Raw genomic sequence first — 17,839 nt, forward strand, 5'->3', positions numbered from 1 at the left:
CTTTTTGGTGGTAATTAGTCATCTGTGAGCCCATCACTGTATGTATCATTAAGAAGGCTTTTTCCTTACATGCATTTATCTCATTTTTCTTAAATTATTTAATCTAGCATTTTATAGTGAGGCCCTTCTGGAGTTTTGCTGTTGATTTACCTATTCTGAATAACCTGGCATTAACAGTATGACTGGCTGTCTTCATGCTCTTTTCTTGCTGAGAAATATTAAGAGTCTGCTGCAGGGACCCTCTGTTCCTCCATGGCCGAAGTTGATCATTCCCTCCACTCTTTAAGCAATTGTTTGTCCATGCGAGGATGTTTCCTTGTATCCCCAGTTAGCTTAATTTCTTAAGTAGTATTTATACGAGTGACAAATTTTGGAATTTGTAATGTATTTTGACTGATTACTGACATGTTTGCAAAACCTATTTGAAGTCTATGTCAGTGAACGGTGTTTTGGTCAAGTGATGATTGTTCCCTTCTTATGCAGTTGAGTAGACGAATTGCAAAAATGGCAGCCAGGAATGAGATGCAGGTATGTACTTGTGGACCAGAATATGAGTATTGATTGTTTTAATTCCTAGCTTACACAAGTCCTTCTGGTATTTAATTATAAGTAAAACTTGCAATGTGGCAAAGAATGTGGTAGGAAGAAATTTTCCTTTGACATAGATTAGTGTTAAGTAGCTGGGTAGAAAGCAAGAGGTATTGGAAATAATTATTGATGAAAAGAAACGATATGCATTTGACATACCTGAATCAGTTGGGATCATACTTAAGATGAAAATGTTGAAATCTGGTAATAATTGATTTAGAAAGAGTAGAGCGGCAAAATAGTTGAGGAAGGCAGTAGTCCTCAACTATATTAATATATCTTTTAAAGTCACTAATAGGTAACTTAGAAATGCAAAATACTAAATGTACTAAGGAAGAGGTATGAACACAATGAGCGCTTGTGTAAGCATTTATTTGTAGTATGAGGAAAGAAAAACCATTTGGTTAAGGAAAAGTGGCAAATAATTAAAAATTCAGCTAATAAGTATTTGCATGATTAACATATTAGATATGGTGTTCTGTACTTTTAGGTTTTACATTTAATGATTTCGTGATTCAGAATATTTGCTTAGAATGCAACAGATGACTGCATAAAACCTATGTTAAATGCTGTTAAAACGGTATCGGTGTCGAGCATAAAGTAATACAGTTGCTCAGTTTTCTTTTATTATTGACAGTTTGAAAAGTTAATTGATGAAGCTACAAGAAAAAAAGATTTCCAATTATTGGAACAGTTTCTGGCAACAGAAGACTGTGAAAATGTCTCTCTCAAATGCAGCAAGCAGTTTGTCAACAAATTAGACAAGCTTCTGTGTCGGGTAATGTAATTGTTACATCAGAATCATCTATACTGTCACTGTAACAGTCTGAAAAAGATTATTTTTTTTTCATTTGTCTTGGTTTATACCAGCCGTTGATTTGAAAATTTGAAATAAAATTTAAGAATGAGATCTGTACTTCAAGCTGCAATTAAGGTGGCCTTTGAGAACAGAAAGGCATCTTGTTAGTTAAATATAGGTTCTTCTAGAACTGTACACTAAAGCTAATGTTATAATTTCAATTTCAGGAACTTGACAAACAAGAAGTCAAAAGCATTTCTACTTTACTGAATTGTATTCAGAAATGTGGGGAAAAAATCAGCATAGCAGGAGAAGATGGGCTCCCAGCAATGATAAAATATGGTCTTATTGGAAGGATAAGTAAAACCATAAAGCATATGTGAACTTAAAAGAAATTAATAAAGCATGCATAAGTAATGTTTCAGTGCTGAACAGCTTAGTACTGCATTTGATCCTTGATTATTTCTGAATTAAGTGTTTCCCATAACTTTGCAACAAACATTATTCAAATTTAGATATTCTTTGACAAGTGAGTACTTGTAAAGTGATGCTGCTCTACCACAGTGAAGGTTTTGCAAATTGTGCAATGTATAGTTAGTTTAGATATGCTTACAGCAATTACAACAAGATAATATATTTTTATATGAGCTTGCTGTACTGCTTGAGTCAGGAATTAGAATTTCCTGGTGCAATTTTAATAATTTTTTTATTAATACTCGCAACAGCAATATCGTACCTGCTTTTTCAACATACCATAGTGCTAAACACATATGGGGTGGTACATCTTACAGTGCATGTTAAATGTGTTAATCATTTATAATGCAACATAATAAATACACTGAAAAATAGACACCACTTCCTTATTGCTTTCACCAGAGATGTCACTGAAGAAAATTAATGGCAATGTCAGATGCATGTTACTCAATTGCCTTCTCAACTGCTTTAATAAAAACAAAAAAAGTGTTGATAACTTATAGCTTATATTCATGCCTATAAACACACTTTTTCATTCAGCCATTATCCATTATCAGCTCTTTTTTTTTTGTGATGGCAGTTGAAAAAGTAGATCTTTAGTTTTTGTGTTAGAAAATCAGCCATAGAAATTGCTTACATTAGCTTGAAATCAGCTACATTTGTTTAGTTTGAGTGAAAAATTTCAGTCTGTGGCTAAAGTATGTTTAGCAGACTGGTAACGTTGTTGTTTTAATCTTTGTATAGTTTTTATAATTTTACTGAAGTATAATACAAACTATTGTCCTTTTTCATGTTATTAAAATAGATGTACTTTAATTTTCCCTTTACATGGTTAATTGGTTTGAAAAGGTAAAAGGAATTCTGATCCTCAGAGGAAATGAAAAGAATGAAATGCTTACAAGTCTGGCTGAAGATTTCTTCAACATGTTGCTGGTAAAAGTATATTGATAATAAAATACATTGTGTGTAATTGTCAAAATAATTATTGCTAGTTTAGCAACAAAAATACTTTCAAATATGTTTCTATTTAATATTCTAAAGTTAATGTTACAATGATTTCTGAAATAGATTATAAGTCTTTTTGGATAAATAGTTTGCCTGTATTCATACTGATTTTCTGTTCATGATTAGCATCATGAAATAAAATTAAAACCACACAGCAATTAAGTGTTCAATGAACAAAAAAATTTCATCTTGGTCTAATTTTGATTACATAAATTATTGGTATACTAATCCCAAGACCCCAAGTTTATAAGGTCTGTGAGTTTTCTTCTGTTCATAGTAATTTTTGTCATCGGGGAAACGATTCCTGTAAATTTAACTGAAATACAATTTTGGGAAACCACACTTGGTATTAGAAGTATTCTCTTATGTCCTTCATTAAGAATGAAATAATTTTAAAACCTTAAATGCTTTTACATGTTACCTGAATTTTATGCTGTAATATTTACAGTATCAAAATGATGCATTTTGGTTTTGTTCTGTTTTTTTTTCTTGTAGGCTATATGTGATAGCAGACCTGAAGGTGAGCTTAAAAATTAAGTGTACACTAGACATGTTAGTTAAAGTGTTCTGAAAGAGATATTTTAAAGTTATCAGTGTTAAAATAACTCTTGTGGAGCCATCTTGAGGCAAAGTAGTTCTGAGGGTAACATGTATAATGAGGGCGGTACAAATTTTCTTGATCTAATTGAAATATACCACCAGATCTATATGCTTCAGCTAATTAACTGTAACAGAAAAGGACTGATCCTCAAGAGGGCTGTTCCATGCACAAAGGACTACATTTCTCATTCGTGTGGCAAAAAAGCTTGAATGTCAACTGGAACTTTGATTGTTCAACGTGAGGTTTCTCTACTGACAGATTTCCCTGTAACTTGCTGATGCCAGTAATAAAAAAGCAGGATAGCCTAGTCTCCTCAGAGATGGCAACTGAACTGAGTTTTTCCTAAAAAGAATGTTGTTTCTAAGCTACTGTCACAGCTCAGCACAGCACAGTAGCCTGTTTTTGTTGACTTTGTTATGAATATCATGCTGCTCTTACCTTTCAGGATGGCATTAGGTAGAAAGTCACTACAGACCATTATGCTGGCATGGTCAAAATTAAAGATTAATTTTCTTATCTCTGGGAAGATAAATGGCAAGGACTGAATTGTATCCTAGGGAGCTAAATTATAAAATTGATCTGATTACATTTTAAAAATAATGACCTAATGCCCAGGGGACTTTTGCAGTGATGCATAGGAATAGAAACATCATAAAGAGCCATATTTACTATAAATTGAAGTAACTATTCAGTCTTGCATTAAACCATGAAACTTTAAGATGTTTATTTTTAAATATTTATCAGTAAACCTATAGGGAAAGGAAGGCATACTATATTTTGTTTCAAAATGAAAATTAATCTTTTTACAAATGCTGATGGGAGGGCACCCTAATACACTCTTTATTTTTTTAATTATTTTTTTTCCCCCCCCGTTCATTAGGTAAAATGCAAATACTAGAAAATTTTGTTCTGAGAACATGTACCCTCATCGCTGATGTAAGAATTAGTATTTATGTTCAGCAGGAGGTAAACATTCTTCTTTCTAATCAACAGTTTTCTGGTTAATGCTGTAACAGACTGTGATGATAGTAATTTAACTGTACTGATGCTACCAAAAAAAAAAAAAAAATTCTAGTGCTCTAGTATCAGAAGGATAATTTAATTTTTGTCTGGGAATGCTTGTTGTCGTTTATATGTTGGGTTTTGTTGGTTTCTTGTGTTTTGGTTTGTTTTTTTTTCCATATAATTCTATAATTTTTGTTTTGGACATTAAATTACAAAAACGTGGTATTAAGATTCTGGTGAGAAAGCTATATAAAAGCGTAGGAAATAATATGCTCTATTGCAATTGCTATAAATAGGATCACGATTGTTGGTTGTAAATTCTTTAGATACTTGCAGGAAATTTGTATACCTTCTTGTATACTGAAAATTTCTCCTAGTTCTTTTAGTAACCTCAGGTTGTCAGATATTTTTTCCTCTCTAAAGAAAGAGCAAGTTACAAAAAGCCTTCTTTAAAGGCTACATCCCCAAAGGAAAGGCTTTAAAATGCAAATTTAAGGTACAATTTAGCTCAGCAATCAACTGCAGACAGAACTCTAGCTTTGAGGGGGTTTTTCCTATATTTAAACCTGCAAATAAGAAACAACCCTTTAACAACTGATGTTCACATTAAAGCTAATGTAATTTATTGAATTTGAGGTAGTTACATTAAGATAAATATCATTTAAGGTCAGCTAGAACTCACTGTCTTTTCTTGTTTTGCAATTATTTAAGCATGTTATTTCCTTCAGTGGTATGAAATACATTCCAAGGGCCCAAAATAAGAATAACTTTAACAACTTATTTTATATTTAATCTTACTCCCTTTTTTCCACTCTTCTTAGGTAGTAAGAAAACTTAATTTAATGCTTGACAACACGCCTCGAGATGCCAGGAAAAAGATATTTTCTACAAAGGAAATGTTGCTTGTCATGTAAATAATCTTCAATATAATTTTTATATCACTGCATCATTTGCATAGCTGGGAAGGCAATTTTTACTAAGGCTATTTATAATGCATGTAGATTGGTCCCTGTCCAAGTCACTTTTGCATTTGCTATTGTGTTGCCAGTGGTAGTGGCTGTAGGCCGGTATTCTCATGGGTTATTCTCCATTACAAGCCTAAATTTACCTCTTTCCTGATCTGGGTTAGGCTCCTTCTCATCCCAGTTGTCTTTTAATAATTAAACTCTTCATTATAAGAATGTGTGTAAAGCCCAGTGAATCAGTCACTGGAAGGACAAGCTATTCATGTTGGGAATTTTTTTTTTACAGCATTTCAAAAAATACATTGAATAAAAACCATATATCAGGTGACTCACTTCCCCAATAGTACTTTCAGATGTGTATCCTTAGCATAATAGACTTACCCCTTTGAAGTCTAATAATGTAGTGGAATCAGGGTTTCGTCACACACATTGAACGCTTGTAATTAAAAGAACTTTTCTTCTATGCATTGTGTTACTGTCATATTTTGATGAAGCATTACTTTGTTTGGCAGGAGTGACATGGGGAGGAGAATTTTGGATGCTGGAGGTGAGCATGGGTCTTAAACAATTTAGTATTGAGCTGCTTAAAAATTACATGCAGACCCATTAAAAATCCAGAGAAGACATTTAGAAGCTGCAGAATGTTGTGATTACAGTCCTCTAAAAATACAAATACTGCATGAAAACAATCTGCAAACTGGAATGTTTCAGGTGTATGCAGTGTGCGATGACTCTCTTTTTGAAGTTTTCAATCCTTTTCTTCTCTAGAATGTAAGTCCTAAATAGCAAAAGCTCCTAAGGAAGTCAGTCTTTGGTGATAGTGAACTGCTAGCCATGTTTACTAGTACTGTAACTTCTCTCACGGATCACTTTGGTATCCAACAATTTCCCAGTTCAGACAGGTCGAAGTTGAAAACTTCTTGTCTCTTGCTTATATGCCTAGTGTTGCTCTGACATTCTTTGCAAGTTTGTTTGAAATTTTATTTTGAAATATGAACTGTTTAGTCATCCTTATTCCCCTAGTTCTTTGTCTATATATCCTTTATGGGGTATGTATTTGGATATAATGTGATATGGAATATGAAATGTTCAGCACTGCTTATACCAGTTTCCTACATAATATTTTTTTCACATCATTAGTGTCTTTAAAACTACTATTCCTGTAAAATGTATTGTGCTGTAGACTATGACCTGCAAGTAGCCATTACAGAAGCTTTATGCAGAATGATATCAGAGAAACAAAGAGGACAACTGGCGTGCCAGTGGTTTTCCATGGAGTTTGTGTCCAATGCGTTTAAAGGAATTAAAGATTCTGAGTTTGAAACAGTAAGTTGTATGGAGAATATTTCCAGGGAGGTAAACTTCTGGTTTACAATCCTTTAAGATATTTCTTTCTTAATAGGACTGCAGAAAATTTCTTAATCAAGTGAATGGCATGCTTGGAGACAAAAGAAGGTAAAACTGATTTGATTTTTTTTTTTTTTTTTTTAACTAATGTATTTTTTGGATTTTGTTGCCATTCATCAGAAGTAAACTTTTTATCCCAAAAACTGTTCTTGGGAAGCTCTGAATTAAAATAATACAAGCAAGTAAGACTAATATTGCTGTGGTATAAAGTCAAGAAACCATGCAGAGTTAAGATATTTTAAAAACATTAAATAGTAAAGAAATTGAATAATGCCATCTTCTGGCACATTGTCACTGATACTGTCTTCTCTATCGAGATGTTAATTTTATGTCATTCCCATATTTGGAAAAAAGGCAAACATAATCTAAGTTTCAGATTATTAGATAACAGCTTGAAGAAACTGTTCACTAAATAAAGAATACTCATTTGAAAAGATTCTTAAAACAATATAAAGTATATGCTACACTTCCTTTAATAAATGTTTATAAGGAGGTAGTTTTTGTATTTAGTTCTGTTGCAAAATCGTGACATGCTCATTAATTCAATAAACATATCATCTAGCAATAGCTAGCAATCTGTTGGTATATATTCCTTTATTGGTTTAGGATATTTACATTGAGATAACAATCAGTGAGAGTATCTGCTAGAGAAATAAGACATGAAAAGGAAGAGAAAATACGAGCTTTTTTCGTATCTGTACGATCACATGCTCTGCATGTTATTTATATGTCATGACATAAAAAGATATTGTCTGATATGGCTTTGTATCAGGTGTATATTAAGTTTGAATACCATTCTTAAAATATCAGCAGATAATCTAGAAGTATGAACATAGTGATAAGAGGTCTGAGACCACTGCTTTAATTGTGAGGATATCTAAAATTTCACATTATCTCCTCTGGGGAAGAAGTGCAGTCAAGTGACTGCTCTTTTGATTGCTGTGATCTCTTAGTCTCTAAAGCACACAGGTTTTGTGCTGAAAACACAATCCAGTTGCTGTGTTCAGATATGCAAAATTTATTTACATCATATTAGGATACTTGACAAAACATCCTTTTCTTACAGGGTTTTTACATATCCGTGTTTATCAGCAGCTCTTGATAAATATGAGGTAAGCTACGGTCTTAATCATATATCCACAGATTTTCACTTGTGCAGCTGAAGAATTTCTTTGCCTTCTAGTTAAGGAAAAAATAAGGATGAAGTACAAAAACTAGTTTTTTAGGAGTATACAGATGTGCATGTATTTAAAGCTTGTCAGACTGTAACACAAAGCCTGTTAGCCGGTATAAATTGTTGCTTTCAGCTCTTACACTTTTATCTTTTTGTTTTGGTTTGGTTTTTTGTTTTAGCTACAGATACCATTGGATGAAAATCTTGAAGAATTTTGGATTGATTTCAATGTTGGTAGCAGATGTATATCTTTCTACGTGGCAGCAGATGATGCAGTAAGCCAATTTTTGTCTGTCATACTAGGTTGTTCTGGGGCAGTAGACATGCATTCTTTCAAGTGTATCAAATTTGTTTCCCCACATCAACATGAGGAAGTTATGTATGCATCTATAGTGTGAAGAAGGGAAAAAAATCTAGATTTGGTGCACATACTTAGATTAAACAATTTCAGAATAATGACTTTCTAATAGCGTTTTTGAACAGTTTAACATATGCATGTGTAAACAAGAAGCCATTTGCAAAATTGCAGCTAGAGTTTTTGTAGATGAGACTGAACTGTTTAATGTCTTTCCCAAAGCTCTTCTGAAACATTGCTCACTGTTACCAATGAAGCGTATGTTCATTGTCACTGCTTGTAACAGAGGATTTAGAAAGTTCAAAATTTGTCCTCACTGAATAACTTTCTGATCACTGTGCTTCATTTAATTGTAATATAATGCTTTTCTAGCTTTAAAAATATTTATGTTTCATACAAGGATCATCAGTGGGAAACAGTCGTTATACCAGAAGAAGAGGTAGAGCTGTACAGCCTTGAAGGTATTGGCACTCAAAAATGTGACCCTTTGTTACATGCTAACTTTAATCCTAAAGTACTGACTCAATTCTCAGCAAAGCAAAATTCCCATTTAAAATATTACAGGTACTGGTTTTTATTACATGTACAAAATTGCACTGTAGTCACATTTGCATTTTAGGCATGCAGGTGTGATTTTATTAAAATAATTTTAAAATAATATTTTATAGTTATTTCAATGCAAAGTAAGGCATGAGACAATGACATTTAATAAAGTTCTTCATGAACTAGTTAGCATAGTTTTATAAAGATTGATAAATTGTGTGCAGCTATAGTAAGTAACCTTTAAAGAAAATTCTACAGGATAATATACAGAATAAGTATTTCTAAAAGATTGAATCTTGAATTGTTTCGCTAATAAAACTTACTGTAGGTTAGAGTGAATTAAATAAAATAGACATCTCAATAGTTAAACTGAAGAATACAAATAAGTTTCTTGTATTTACAAACTTTATATGAGATGTTGCTAAATTGTAATGAAACTACTTTTCAAATTTTTTGTCCAGAAAAAGATTCAAAGAAATTATTAACAATAGATCTAAAAAGCCCAATGAATGTGGGTAATCAAGAAGGACAGAAATTTTTTTTATATTTTGATTCTATCTTGGAAATCAAAGATGTAACCAGAAAGATTTATGGATTTAGTAAATGTAAGGTAAGATTTAAACACCTTTTCAAATAGTGTTTAATTGATTCAAAATAAATGTGTATATTGCCATATAAATGGTGTTATAGCCATGATTATTGGTATCTATTTATATGGAGAGTTTCTGATTAACATTGCTGCTACAGAACAGCATTTGTCCCATAATATGTTAAGTGTTGGTAAAAATGTCTAATAAGGACAAGATGAAACAGCCTCAAGTTGTGCCATGGGCAGGTTTAGATTGTATGTTAGGAAAAATTTCCTCAGAGAGGGTTGTCAAGCATTGGAACAGGCTGCCCAGGGAAGTGATTGAGTCACCGTCCCTGGTGGTGTTTAAAAGATGTGTAGACGTGGTGCTTAGGGATGTGGTTTAGTGGTGGGCTTGGCAGTGTTAGGTTTACGGTTGCACTTGGTGATCTTAAAGGTCTTTTCCAACTTCAATGATTCTATGATTTTAAGATTTAAAATTAATTGCAACAAAAATTAACTGGCTGGAAAGGGTTCACCATAGCTTAATGTCAAGTTTTGCATATATGGTTTTCCAGAAACACAAGAACTGTATGCTTACAAATACAGAAGTCTTTCAGAAATGATTCATTAGCTATCCTGTTTTGCAGTATGCTTGACACTCTTATGAATTTATTCATTTTGTAAAAAAAAAAAGAAGTTAGTAAGCCATAGCTTAGTCCTTACTGCTTGTAACAAACTACTTTGCCCTGAACTCCAACTGATGCAGAAACTTGTGAGGAATGGAACTGCTTTGGGTGTGTAGAGTCTATTTTCCCCTGTAACCTGATTTCAGACACTTACGATCTCTGACTTAAATATTTTCTGTTTCTTGTTTTAAAAAAGTTAGCAAAGTGTGTATTTTACATAGATGGTTACTCACTTTTTAGGGCTTTACTAGGAAGCAATCTGCATCAGTTGCCAAAACAACGGTACATGTTGTCTTTGATGAAGGTGGATCACAGGTATTTTACTTCAGTATGCTGAGACGGTTATTTTCTTGGTTTTTGTGTTTAGCCTGATTATTAGGTAATGTATAATCATTCACCATAAAAACAAGGACTCTTAAAATGCCAGTATGTAAAGATAACTTCAACCAGTTAAGTGATTTCTAGTAAGGATGTATTGTATATTTGGGGAGACATTAATATGCAAATCCTAGAATACCCCAGCCAAATATACACAGGGGAAGGTCTTTTATGTGAATTGTGATTTGGTACTCATCCTTGTTAGTGAAAATAACAGGTTGGATGCTTTTCAAACTGAAAGTATATAAGCTCTGAAGTTTATCAAAATCTACAGAGGAATGCGTTACTTAGGGTAAAGAAGTTGCTCTCTGTGTGTTTGTACAATATAATTATTGTGTTTGTACAATATAATTATATATTATAAGATATATAAATTAATATAATTAGTCTGGAGAAGAGGAGGCTGAGAGGAGACCTTATCGCTCTCTACAACTACCTGAAAGGGGGTTGTGGCGACGAGGGTGTTGGTCTCTTCTCCCAAGTAACTAGTGATAGGACAAGAGGAAATGGCCTCAAGTTGCGCCAGGGGAGGTTTAGATTGGATATTAGGAAAAATTTCTTCACTGAGAGGGTGGTCAGGCATTGGAACAGGCTGCCCAGGGAGGTGGTGGAGTCGCCATCTCTGGAAGTGTTCAAAAAACGTGTGGATGTGGCGCTTCAGGACATGGTTTAGGGGACATGGTGGTGCTGGATTAATGGTTGGACTTGATGATCTTAAAGGTCCTTTCCAACCTAGTGATTCTGTGATTCTGTAATAAAATATAAAACATAATAAAATCCAAAATACAATATAGGTTCTGGTACCAGAAAGTCAGTTGTCAACATGTTTGGAAAAAAAAATTGAAGAGGAGGAGAAACTCAGTAAGTACAAAACCCAGCAGCTTCCTGGAACTTTGAGGACTCTGAATAAAAATAACAGTCAAGAAAAATGCAAAGGTGGTTCCTCCAAGGTAAGTAGGATTATCAAAAACAGAAAAGCATACGTCAAAAATACAAGTCAATTTAAATTTACCTTATTTTTATAATATAAACCCCCTGTTATTTTACAGTTGGAATGTAATTAATACAGGATTTGATTGTTTTTCTGACGACATGACACTAAGCTCTACAAATCCCTTTGCAAAAAACTTTATTATGTATTTTGAAACTATAACAATGTGACAAAAATAGAATGCAATTGTTAATGTTCTTTAGACCTTGATGCTCTGTGAATTCTCTTTAAAGATAGATGTTTTCAAGACATGCTTCGATATATTACAATATGTCAAAGTCTAGTATAGCCTCTGGAGACTTACTAATGATCAGCAATAATAATAGCTGTAATTAGAGGCAAGTCCTATAGCTTGCCATTCACAAAGATTGGTGATTAGCTGAGTCTCTGGTTTAAACTGGGAGGAGCCCAATTTCTTAAGCTTGCTGCTTCTTTTGCCCCACGATCACTCTAAAGGTATAAACATGTTATGGTTATACTAGGACTAACTACAGGTATGTTAGGGATGGGGGAAAAGATGAAGCAGTGTCACTGTATCTTTATCATGCAACAGACGTGCAGTGCATGTCTTGCTAGCAATAGTATTGTAAACCTGTTCCTGAGGTTCTGCTGGTTTATAGCTTATGTGATAGCTTTGCAGAAGCTCCTCGGAATCATCTTAGTTACTTTGATTGTTAACAAGGGACAGGATTTGTGCATACTTTATTGAATTAATTTAGAAAACAACAATCACTTATTGGTTTAAAACTATCAGTTGTATTATATAATTCAGGTATTTTGGTGAACTCTCTCTAAAAAAGAGAAAATAAAAAATAAAATCTCATAAAAATCACATTACATTAATATGTGCAGCAACAGCAATTGCCATTCCAATAATACGAAGTGTCAAAAGACTTTTGGAAATAGATTGTCTAAACTCTTGTGTTGTCATCCTTAAATCTGTGTACTATGGTCAAGTTTTTTCTGTTCCTCCAGATGACTGCGTCTTGTAAAAGGAAAGTGTCTGAAGCATCTGTGCTTATTCCTGGAACTACAAGATTTTCCACAAGGAGTCCACTGGTATTTGCTAGCACACGTAAGTTTACAAGTACTTTTAGGGTAAAAAATACGCTATTAATCATATTTGAAATACAAGCATGAACAATTGCATACAATGCAATTCTTTGCAGAGCTGGAAATGAAAAGTAGACCTTATAAAAATCTCCCTAGGAGGGGCTTTAAGCTTGAAGTTTTTGAACTAAATGACTTGCTATTGGTCCATAGACATGATGCAGGATAGTAGCTGCACGTGCATTCCAAACAGCTGAAGGCCACCTATTGTGTTTACTGCTGTTGTCAGCTGTTTGTGCTGGAGCAAGCTGAGAAGTGAGCAGTCAATTAGAAGATCTAAAACATGAGTGTGTTTTTTATCTCTCTCCTAATATGCTCTTGGTTTAAAGAATTCTCAGCAATGTTGTTGCAGTGTTGTTGCAGTGGAAAATCCGCTTTCTCCAATGTGTGCATCGATCACTTGCATTTTACTCTAATCGAGAGACTGCATCTGTTTCTTCAAGGAGCAGTTGGTTATATGGCTAATGAGCAAGGTGGGATCTACTGCAAGGTTGAGTCACAGGTCCAGTGCTACTGATGCTTATGTCAAAAGTGCTTCTTTCAGAGAAAAGGATAAGGAAGAGACTTTATCGCAAATAGGAGTCATTGCTTTCCTATTAATAGTCTTACTGTAACAGATACCTAATACATCCTACAAGGGGGAGGTTTGTGAGACAAAGACCAGTAGAGGCTGGAGATGCAACTAGTGGTAGAACAGCATGACTAACAAACTTAATTTTCTTGCTTTAACTGTCTCAAGTGCATCAGTATTCTCAGTTATGTACATCCATGTATCACACACAAATTAAGAGTAATAGAGGCTAGAAAAGAAAGCATTTTCAGATGAGGATGGAACTTCTGTAACTTTTTTATTTGGAACTTAACCACACAGTCTATTCAAGCAAAAATACATTACAGTAAAATCGTTAAATGGGTGACCAATTATTTTCTATCAGAGCCAGGCTGTAAAAAGCATTGCTTGCCTCCAGACATCCACAGTCTTTGGGCTCATTAACCTCCATGTAACTTAATTGAAATCAATAGAATTAAAAAAGATACATAACGAGTTGATATAAACACTATCCAACTCTTTTAAAAGTTTATGGAATAGATGTGATCATGGGCAAAACTCTTCATATATATGTCACAGACAGCACAGTAAGCATAACAGAAGAAATGATAGAATTCTAACATGCCATTGTTTTGTTTTCAGCCACTCCTTCTAAAGGACGATTTAAATTACCTTTGGAAATGATAAGCTCTGCTGAAGGGTCTAACAGTAATGCAGTAAATGAGACCAGAACAAAAAATTTCTATCAAGAACCTACTGGAGTATGCATGTCATCTGTAGCTAAGTCTTTTACTTAGAATAACATTAATTCCTATTCTAATTTGTTCCTAACTCATATTTTAAAGAGCTAGAGTTTTGCAGTGAGCAACTCACTTTTAGAAAATAGTGTCTTTTACTTTATTGCATGTTTTCCTGTTGTCTGGATTTCAGGTTTAATATGTCTAAAGTGAGACTGAACTTGTAGAAAATTAGCTAAAATTTGTATTCACTCATCTGTGTTGACCCCAGCGTTAACTTGCTTTTACTAGAACCACAATTCTTGCTTAGTGTATAATATGAGAATGATGTATGCACAGACTCTCAAATTAATTATGTGGTGTCGAAACACTCTTAAAAACATCAAATATAATGTTACCAGGTTATAGCATTTATAGCATTGGGTTTAGTACATTTTTGATTAGGCATTCGCTAAAATTAAACAAAACTACATAGGTGTAGTTCAGTCACTGAACTGCAGTTTGAGTATATGTATTTTTGCTTCTGTTTGAGTTGAACAAAGACTTCAAAGTAACATTTTTATTTTATTTCTGGCTTTAAATGTCTTTCTAGGTCAGATTCAAGTCAAATCCTGGACTGTGGGATTCTGAAGCATTTTTTGATACAGCCACGCGTTAGAAAAAGGCTTTAAGATATAGAATGGGTAGTTTAGAGTATTTAAAGTGTTACTTTCTAGGAGAATTTTACTACTTTTGCTTTTCTGGATTGTAATTGTCAGTGTTACTCATGCTTTTTAGAGTGGGCAAAGATGTACGCTAGACAGTGAATTTTGTGAAACAGAACAGATCAGGAAATCAAATATCAGAAATGAGGCAAAACTAGCTGAAAAGGTACTGGAATCAGCACCTCTCTGAAATTAAATAATAATTTCATATATTATTAGGGAAAATACAAGTTTACAAGTTTACACTGTTTATAGTCCTATGCTAATATTTTCTTTTGGGTGTTACCCCACTGCAGCAAATGTGTGGTGAAGAGGTTTTAGAAATGATACAAGAGGCAGAAATTGATGCCACACAAAAGCAAACTTTAGGCAAGTAATTTTACAAGTGTTGATATTCCTTACTTTTAATTTTGTCCATTTCTTTTGTGATAATAATTGATACCAAACTAATATTTCATTTAGATGAAGCATTAGATATTGTTCCTGATTCTCAGCCAGTAGGGAGGAGCAACAAATCTTTGTAAGTATTGAAGAAGAATACCAAGTCACTGTTGTTGTCATTCACTTTGAGGGGAGAATTTTCAAGTACTGCCAGAATTGAAATTTTGTTGCATAGTTTCAGAAAATGCCAGAATTTAATTGTCTTGTCTTCGCTGAGAGTTGCATTAAGAACTGTTGTCTTTGTAAGTCAGGTCACTTTTATTATGTCATTTTATTTTTTTATTCTGAAATTCATGGCACCAAGCCAGCACTGTTACATGTGTTTACTAAGATTGAGTGAGCGAGCGGCTGCGTGGTGCTTAGTTGCCGCCTGGCGCTAAACCACGACATTCATGAACAGTACTATTCTGTTGTCTTAATCAGACTTTAAATTGGTGAATCTGTTTATGAAAATAGTACACTAACAAGATCAGAGTAGGACTTTAAGTAAACTTTAGTAGCAACAAGGAGAGTAATTCTTTCAGATTACATCAGAAGGTAAAATACCAATGATTCGGGTTTGCGTAAGTGAACTGTGCTGTAAAAAGTAGTAGATTTGACACACCACAGTTATCTAGGTTCAGGGTTTAATGATGGGCATAGGATATTGTTGCCTTTTTGAAGTTGACTTAAACATATGTGAAGCTTTGCCATTTTACAATGCACTGATTAATTGAACAATGGTAGCAGGCTTAGTTACCAATGTAAAATGCATTGATAGATACTAGATACCACTATTTTCCTATTTTGTGATGCGTGTTTATTATAATTGAGACTCACTTTTGGCAATTCACTGATAAGTAAGATGGTATTATCTTTGTTAGGCTGTCTGGTCTTTTGGAGAGTTCTTTTGATAAAACCAAAGCATGGAAAAAAAGAGCATGCTCTGTTCCTGAGAAGAATATAACAACTGGTGAAAAGCAAAAGCTAAACCCATCACTGGCACATACGTCCCATACAGGTTATGTTCACAACTTGTTAATTGTTAGTGTTAAAAATGTTTCAGATGAAGCTGTTCTTTTTCCACCCCTCCCTCCTGTATTAGTTGCTATTGTTAATGAAAGAGCTGTGAAACAAGACCCAGTTATTCAGTTTTTTGACGTATCTCTCCAGATAGACAAAGAAATTAAAAATAGAGAAGAAAACCAAGAAAATAAACTGATACCATGAGGGAAGAAAACAGCAAAATACTTAGTGGACAGTCAGAGTGTTTATCATTTGGAACAGAAACTGTTAAGTAGAAAAGGGAAAAATATTTAAACTAATGCTGAAACATTTAAAACATTTCTTTCAGCTAGAGTGTCCGAAACATCTTTGCATTCTGATTTTACAACAGAGGAACATGATGTTCTCTGTAGAAAAGAAACTGCAATTCCAAAACAATCAAAGACGGTGAGACTTTCTTACCTTCATTTTTTTGACTTGCAATTAGGAGAACTGTCAAATTTTCAGTGTTTGAAAATTTGTATTTTACTTTCATTTAGTCACCAACTTATTTTTAATTGACTTTCCACTAATAGTAAGTGAATTAAATAATGTCAGCTTCACTGTACTTTTCAGTGTGACCTGTTTAAGATTAGTTTGCTCTGAATTTTTTGTGAATTATCTTTTTCAAAAATTTCTTAAATAAGCACTAACTTGTGCTTCTCATGGACTTCTTCATTTGTTTTTGAATGTTATAGTACACAAAACCACAAAATTTAAAAGAAAATACCTGCTAAGCTGATTTTATTGCTCACTGTTTGAGCAACACAAGGGAAAATGTTTTTCAAAGGAGTACATCTGGAAGATTTTTCAAATTGAGTACATCTAGAAGATATTTAATGAAGTTTAGGTGATTGCTGGGAACCTGTAGTTCTGTTTGCAGCTTTGCCCTTCTGTTGAATGGGTTCAAAGTTGAGTCTTAAACTCTTATTTTTATAGAAAACAAAGTCTAAAGAAATGACAGATGCAACAAAGTCTCTAATTAGTAAAATCAGTGACAGATATAAAGTGAAGACTCATGAGAAAAGCAAAGCAAGAGACTCCTTGGGTTTTAGCAGGTATGATGTGAACTATTTATTTTTGTGCCTATTCTTTTTGTGCATGTGGCCTTGTTTGTCATCTACTCCCCTGTCTACAGTTATTTCACATCCTGCTTTCATCTGAATCGTTTGTTCACTTCTGATAAACCCTGTTGTACCAAAGAGTAGCAGACTAGTAGTGGAATAGTTCCAGTAGTTAAATTAACTACAAAGGCTATTAGAAACTCTGTTCAGTGGTCTTTCGCTCATTGACCCACTCGCAACGCTTTTCGTGGAGACAATTTAACTGGTGTAGTTCATGGGCACGGCACATGTTAGGTGTTTCCATCCTGTCATCATAGTTTGGGGGTCAAACTTGCATTCAGTCATCAATTTTCCAATTATCTAAAGTCCCTAGTTCTTTTCGTGAAAGAGTTGACTGTTAGAGAGTTTAAATTTAACAAATTCTTAAATAAGAAAATTAGTCTTACCTTGCTGGAACTGATGCTTGGAGATAGACTTTACCTATAATTACATGCTCTCCATGTTTGATTGTAACTGGATGACAAAGGACTGGAATAGTTAGGCCACGTCACCTTTTAAACCTTTTGGATAGGGACTTGGAAGACATGCAGAGCCTGCGTTATAGCTGTGTGATGTGGAATTGCATTTTTCTAGAGCACAAAAATGAAAGGGACTGATGTCTTTTAATC

The 17,839-nt window shown here is 33.8% G+C and overlaps 1 protein-coding gene across 1 annotated transcript in view; it reads left to right on the forward strand.

Annotated features, from left to right (window-relative positions):
• Positions 1-504: 504 nt before the first annotated feature.
• The window catches only part of SYCP2 (synaptonemal complex protein 2), a gene marked incomplete at its 5' end in the record, with an annotated part of 29,899 nt that continues 12,564 nt past the window's right edge, over positions 505-17,839 (forward strand). The window contains 24 exons of the mRNA XM_082007151.1: positions 505-528; positions 1,226-1,366; positions 1,615-1,747; positions 2,694-2,794; positions 3,362-3,386; positions 4,348-4,433; positions 5,294-5,382; positions 5,950-5,984; positions 6,621-6,763; positions 6,840-6,892; positions 7,911-7,956; positions 8,198-8,293; positions 8,774-8,834; positions 9,378-9,526; positions 10,414-10,488; positions 11,346-11,501; positions 12,518-12,617; positions 13,845-13,963; positions 14,717-14,809; positions 14,940-15,012; positions 15,106-15,163; positions 15,948-16,084; positions 16,418-16,515; positions 17,047-17,165. Coding sequence (XP_081863277.1) covers positions 505-528; positions 1,226-1,366; positions 1,615-1,747; positions 2,694-2,794; positions 3,362-3,386; positions 4,348-4,433; positions 5,294-5,382; positions 5,950-5,984; positions 6,621-6,763; positions 6,840-6,892; positions 7,911-7,956; positions 8,198-8,293; positions 8,774-8,834; positions 9,378-9,526; positions 10,414-10,488; positions 11,346-11,501; positions 12,518-12,617; positions 13,845-13,963; positions 14,717-14,809; positions 14,940-15,012; positions 15,106-15,163; positions 15,948-16,084; positions 16,418-16,515; positions 17,047-17,165 — 2,210 coding nt within the window. The remainder of the gene's footprint in view (positions 529-1,225; positions 1,367-1,614; positions 1,748-2,693; positions 2,795-3,361; positions 3,387-4,347; positions 4,434-5,293; positions 5,383-5,949; positions 5,985-6,620; positions 6,764-6,839; positions 6,893-7,910; positions 7,957-8,197; positions 8,294-8,773; positions 8,835-9,377; positions 9,527-10,413; positions 10,489-11,345; positions 11,502-12,517; positions 12,618-13,844; positions 13,964-14,716; positions 14,810-14,939; positions 15,013-15,105; positions 15,164-15,947; positions 16,085-16,417; positions 16,516-17,046; positions 17,166-17,839) is intronic.

This window comes from Phaethon aethereus (genome assembly GCF_964289735.1).
Source record: "Phaethon aethereus genome assembly, chromosome: 16".
Lineage (NCBI taxonomy): Eukaryota > Metazoa > Chordata > Aves > Phaethontiformes > Phaethontidae > Phaethon > Phaethon aethereus.